The 6,000-nt window shown below is 38.2% G+C and overlaps 1 protein-coding gene across 5 annotated transcripts in view; it reads left to right on the forward strand.

Moving 5' to 3' along the window:
- Nucleotides 1–3,704, forward strand: part of sn (fascin domain-containing protein singed) — a 218,270-nt gene extending 214,566 nt beyond the window's left edge. For all 5 annotated transcript variants that reach the window (XM_070091363.1, XM_053785376.2, XM_053785377.2 and 2 more), the window contains exons 9-10: nt 738–874; nt 1,657–3,704. In XM_070091363.1, the coding sequence (XP_069947464.1) occupies nt 738–874; nt 1,657–1,859 (340 nt within the window). In that variant the 3' untranslated portion in view covers nt 1,860–3,704. The remainder of the gene's footprint in view (nt 1–737; nt 875–1,656) is intronic.
- Nucleotides 3,705–6,000: the final 2,296 nt, after the last annotated feature.

Here is a 6,000-nt window from a genome sequence, read left to right on the forward strand (position 1 = left end):
TCGTTTCCACTTCCCCCATGGAGATATTTAGAATGTGAAAGATAATTATTTTTTTGTTTTTAAATTGTTTACTGTAGAGCCAACAGTGAAATACTAATACATTTTATTAAAATCTGTATGCTAATCACAAGCAAAATAAGTTCCTTTGCAGTGGAATTCATTGATAGTCTTGTACCATTTCAAAAATCCTGTTTGCAATGTGGTCATGTATGCCTTGATACCCTACCCTTCAAAAGGGGATGACAGATTGATTTATTATAAGGTACAGAATATAATTTCCAGACATGTTTTGTTTTACATGATTTTCGTTTGCCATCTTAATCAAACTGATGTTGTAAATAACACTTGTATCACCTAGTGCTGTCTGATATACCATTAGTTATTGGTTCTCTTATGAATTCTTGTCATGATTTCTGTCTGTTAAGTGTCAAACCAAAATCTGTTAATGCTTTAAATTTGTGAACTTGCTAAATAACAAATTTAGGAAATCTTTACTATACGTATATTCATTATACACTTCCTTTGTATTCCCTGATACAGTAGTTGTTGTTATTCCTTATACCATTAAAATTTAAACCTTTGAAGATTATGGCTAGTTCACCAGATGGTAATAAATGTGATTAAACTTTATCCCTTAGTCGTATATGAATAGTAACATACTTGGAATATTTACAAAATATATAGCCTTTATATTTTTTCTTAATTCAATCTACAGTAGTTTTAATATTTTCTTTCAGGCCAGTGTTAGTGTTAAAGTGTGAGCAAGGCTTTGTTGGTTACAAGACTTCAAACAGTTTGAAGATGGAATGTAACAAAGCTAATTATGAAACCATCAAAGTTGAAAGAGGAGAGCAGGGCCAAGTCTTCTTCAGAGGTATGTCAAATGAATTTTTATTTCATAAATTACTAGTGGTAATTCTGTATGAAAGTGTAAAACTGAGGCTGTACTAATCTGGTAAATGCTAGATATGCCTACAGCTAGTCAGTCATCCCAGCTCTTGATTAATAATTAGCCATTGCTCCAAAGAGGTTGTACTCCACAGCAGTGTCAGCAATAGCAATATGACATTACAGGTTAAAAAAAAATTGCATTGAGCCTACATTTTTGGAAAACTGCATGCAAAATGCATCTGTGCAAATGGAAAGAACATTATTCATTTTAATTAAATTTGTGAAATTGATTTGGTAACTTATTACCACCTACCTTTTTCCAGTATCATGCATTAAGCATACTGTATGCAGAAATCCCAAAATGTTAAATCTTTCAGTGGCCAGATTTGTTTGAATTAAGTACCACCATTGCCTACATATATGCAGACAAGCCTCATGCCATGCCAAACGCTCATTTCTTTAAATATAGTTGTAATGGCATATAGAAGAACTATAGAAGGCATGCAAGTTCAGTAAATACAGAATACCCAACCTCACTCTTGCTTTAATAAATGGTATTCCGGCAAAACCATGCCTTCCAAATGAAAATGTAGGTCATGATGTATATGTGCACATTGTGAAGTGCATAGGGTGAAAACATTTTTCTGTAGTCTTAAAATGCAACTTTTTCCTAACATGGTATGTTATCAAAGAAGTGTTAAAATTTTCATAATGGTACTGTATTTTATTTAACCACATTTTCTGATTCCTATGTATTCTCAATAGGTCAGCAAGGTGGTTACTGGCATGCTTGTGGTGACGGCATCATGGCTGATTCAGAGGTTCCTGAAGGCTTTTTCATTGAACTTCGGGAGGCTACACGAATGTGTTTGAAGAATTCTTCGGGTCAGTACATTGTCACAGAAAAGAATGGAGGTTTTAAACTAGGCGACACAGAGCCTTCAAATGCCACACTCTGGGAATTCTAAGGTGTAATCATCTCTAATGGTAGAGTTGGGGTTAACCCCATTCTTGTCTTGCTGTGTTTCAATACTGTAAAGTGTGAATCGGTTATCAGCAACAATTTTAACTGTAATAAGTAAGGTTGTAGGTTAGATAGACACTGAAACAGCCAAATTGGAAATGCCCCATCCACTAATATTAGGAATATTGCAGTGTCCTGAATGGTATCGCTCACTAGTTAGTAACATGAATTTTTTTTTCTTAAATTCATTGTGTATGAGTGTTCCTCTATTCTGATCTGCCCCATTAATAAGATTTAAAATGGTTTTAAAGTACTACCATGAACTGTTTTGATCACTTGAATGTTAAAAGAAAAGTATTTTTTACAGTCCATATTAGGTAGTTAGTCATATCTGAGTGTTTCACGTAGTGCACGGTTATAATAAAGGGAATACTCAGATTAAATGTATACCCCAAGGCAAAACCCTTTTATACAACCTTTAAGTTATTAGATTGATATACGTTTAAAGATATAAACTTTTTTGATGACTGCGCACAACCAAAGTTTTTAATCTATCAGTTTTGTACAATTAACTCTGCTGATAAGGTGATGTTCTATGTAGATACGATTAATATTGCTTCCACATGTCTAGGCTAAGTCAGATATCTTGTACTTAATTATACTTTTTTACAATTTCTACATGTGACTTGTCAACCCATTGATTGGGAGAAGTGTGCTAGATATAAATTACAGGTATATAGCTATTGATTTAAATATTAGTGCAGATTTTATGGTTTTATAAAATGTGTATAGTTCCACTTCAACATTATGCACAAGATTGTCCAGTCAGCAACTTGAAGTAGCTTGCTTAGTCATTGGCTGCTGGTATATTTTTGGTCAAATCAGTAAAAACAGGTGGGTCTTGAATTAAACATTTTAATGGTGAAAACTGGATTGAACATTATGAAAACAGTGATAGTGTGCACACCTGCCTGGTATGTTGTAACACATTTTGGGTTTTAGTTTTGCTTTTCATATTTGGCACAATGCACAAGCTCACCTGTTATTTTCTTGCTTCTTAAGCTGTGTTAATCACACTATTGAAGGATCAAAGGTCACTGCTTAGAAATACATGGGACCTTTGAAATATTCTAAGTTAACTTCTTGCTTTGAAGTTCCTTTCTATATGTAAGCTCAAAACATCAGTGATGTTACAATATAATATCTGTTGCATTTTGTGGTTTATGCCCCAAAGGTTATTCCAGCAGCCTCTCTGCTCTTGGTGTTCTACCCGCAGCTTCAGGCAGCGGTAACCAGCCAATGCATTTATGGAAGGAGAGCCCGGCCCAGGACAGCCCGAGGCCTGTCCTTCCTGTGGGAGCCCCAGCTGTGCCCACTTATGCCAATTTTACCTGTGCCCTCCTGCATCTTGCATTAATAATTATAATAGAAATAAGTGTAAATATAAGATTTTTTCATAGATGAGTAAGATTTCTCTGCTTTAATTTGTTTAATCTTCCAGATAGCAAGAATATATATTGGATGTTCTGACATGATTGAAGCCATTAGTTTTAAAATACCTGCTGCTGTATAAAGTTGATGAGTGTTGGGTAACATACTGGCAGTAGCAAGTCTTATAAAACCCTGATGAAAGTTAACACGGGGCATTGTAATTATCTAAAGTGCATATGTATGCACAGCTGGTTGCTAATGCCTCTGTTCCTCTTAAATGTTCTTGTCTGTTGTAGTGAATGCATATTGTTTGATAGTCCTTTGAATGATGTGCTTTAGATATTAGGGCAAACATTTTATTTATTGCATTGTGTAACATATCCTTATAAACAGCTTATTAATAAAATTAAGCAAATTATACATAGTTTTCTTACTGATAACATTCTTGAATAAAAAAATCTGACTTTAAAATTCCTTCCTATTCTTAAGGTTGAAAAAACTTAAAAATATTGGCTAGAATACTGGTATATTAAATTCCCTATTTAACATTGCTTAAATATTATGTTGCTGTATGACTCGTGCAGCTTTAGCACGTTTTGAATGTTATGACACTAGTAAGGGGCTCTTGATCCAAGGAATTAGCCTTCTCTTCTCCTTGGAACCTGAATGCCTCCCACTCCCCTTTGTCTGCATGAACCCTGTGAATGTAATATGCTGATGTGTTCCCAAATTTAGCCCCCTCATGGAAGGTTCCTTGATGTTGGTGAGGGGCTCTTGATTTAGGGAATTGAATCTGTGCTCCAGTTCCCCGAATTAACCCTGAATGCCTTCCACATCCCCCCCTGGGCGCTGTATAATCCTACGGGTTTAGCGCTTCCCCCTTGATTATAATAATAATAATAATAGCTTTTGGGACTTACAGCAAAAGCACCATTTCATTTTGATTTGAGGAACTGGAGATCTTCCTCAAATATGTTTTGTACTCGAGGAGAACCCATGAAGGTCCATATGTCAACAAGGGGTTCTTGATCGAAGGAGCTGGACCTGTCCATTTCCTTGGATTGAAACATTCTCCTATTCTACAGATGCTGTATGACCCCTGTGGGTTTAATGTTTCTCCATTAAAAATATATTCAGAAGGTAGGCTCTAAACCTGCAGGGATTATTCAGCACCTGGGAATAGGAAGTGATTGACTTTTCATATGAAGTGGTGGCTCCAATTCTTTGGATCAGAAGACTTACTGGCATCAGATCACCCTGTCCTGTTTCTCACCCTGAACTTTATAATCATGAAACTTAAAATCCTAGATCATACAGCACCTGGTGAATGAAGGTTTCATGATCTCCCAAAGGCATTCCTTACTCTTATTTTTCTGTGATCTCTTGTACACTACAATTGCTGGCAACATCGTTTATCCGAGTTGGTACACCGATTTTCTACCAAATGATATTTAGGTTTCTGGCCATCTTCCAACCACTTATGTTTGGGAGACTGCACCTTCCTATGTACATATTAGCCCCCACTGCTCTGCAAGAACTCCTAGTGTTGCACTGTTGCTTCATCACACCTTTATCAGCAGGCATGCAGAATACTCATTCATCTTGGCACATTAACCCTCTCAGGGTCCCCAGGCCCTCTCCGAGACTTGTTCTCAGGGTCGCCAAATTTTCAAAAAAAAAAAAAAAATGAAAAAATGGAGAATCTTTTCCCAATCATAATGACACCAAAAGTATGAAATTTGATGGAAAACTTGCTCAATTATGCTCTCGTGAAGTTAGCAGTATCGACGATGTTTACGCATCGGCGATTTTGCCGACTGGGCCCTATTTTCGGCCAATTCCAGTGTACTAGTCAAAAATCATAACTTTCGCTAGAACTTCATTTTTTCTATCAAATGAGTAAAAGAAACCACCCATTTACCGATTTCAACTATCTAATAGTGGTCAGAATTTAGCAATTTTGCCAATTTCACACAAATTTCAAAAGATGCCAATTTCCAAATAGGGTCCAGAATAAACACATTCCTGGCACTAAAATAATAAGTTCTCTGTTCATTAGTCACATCCCCAGGCCCCTCTTATATTTCTTTAGCTTTCCCCTCTTCAAGGGGGGCTCCTTGGCGTGGTGAAGAGGCTCTTGGTCTGAGGAATTAGCCCTGTCGGTCTTCTTCCTCAGACCGAACCTAATTACCCCCCATTCTCCCCTCCCCTATCCCATCCTCCCCTTTTTCCATTCCTCCTCCTCCTCCTCACCCCTCCCTTTTGCCCTTCCTCTTTTTAGCCTTCGTGATTTCTCCCACAGGCGCGCTAGTTCCTAGGTAGGGGAAAGGACACCGGGGTCGATCCCATTCCGTTGAGGTTTCTTGGCGGTGGCGTAGTTTGCCGTGGAATCTGGATTGCCTAGGGATGTCCCGATCCCTCTCCGGTATCCCGGAGTAGCTTTGGGTGTCTTTTGGGCGACGGGTGTATCTCTGGAAGCCACCTTTCGGATTCCGGGGGTGGTGGCTGAAGGAGGTATGCTTTGTGGCGGATATCCGGCCGCCCTCTCTTTTGTCCACCGAGGTAGCTCGGCAGATGTGAGGTTGCTATCCCGGATTGCTGGTTTACTGGCATGAAGGGTAGGGTATGGCACGGGTTCCATGCTGCATCTGCGCTACTAGCGGTGTCGAGTCCTCTTGGGCGCGGAGGGAGATTTCCGGCCCTTTCATTCCTCC

Source organism: Cherax quadricarinatus, chromosome 35, assembly GCF_038502225.1.
Source record: "Cherax quadricarinatus isolate ZL_2023a chromosome 35, ASM3850222v1, whole genome shotgun sequence".
NCBI lineage: Eukaryota > Metazoa > Arthropoda > Malacostraca > Decapoda > Parastacidae > Cherax > Cherax quadricarinatus.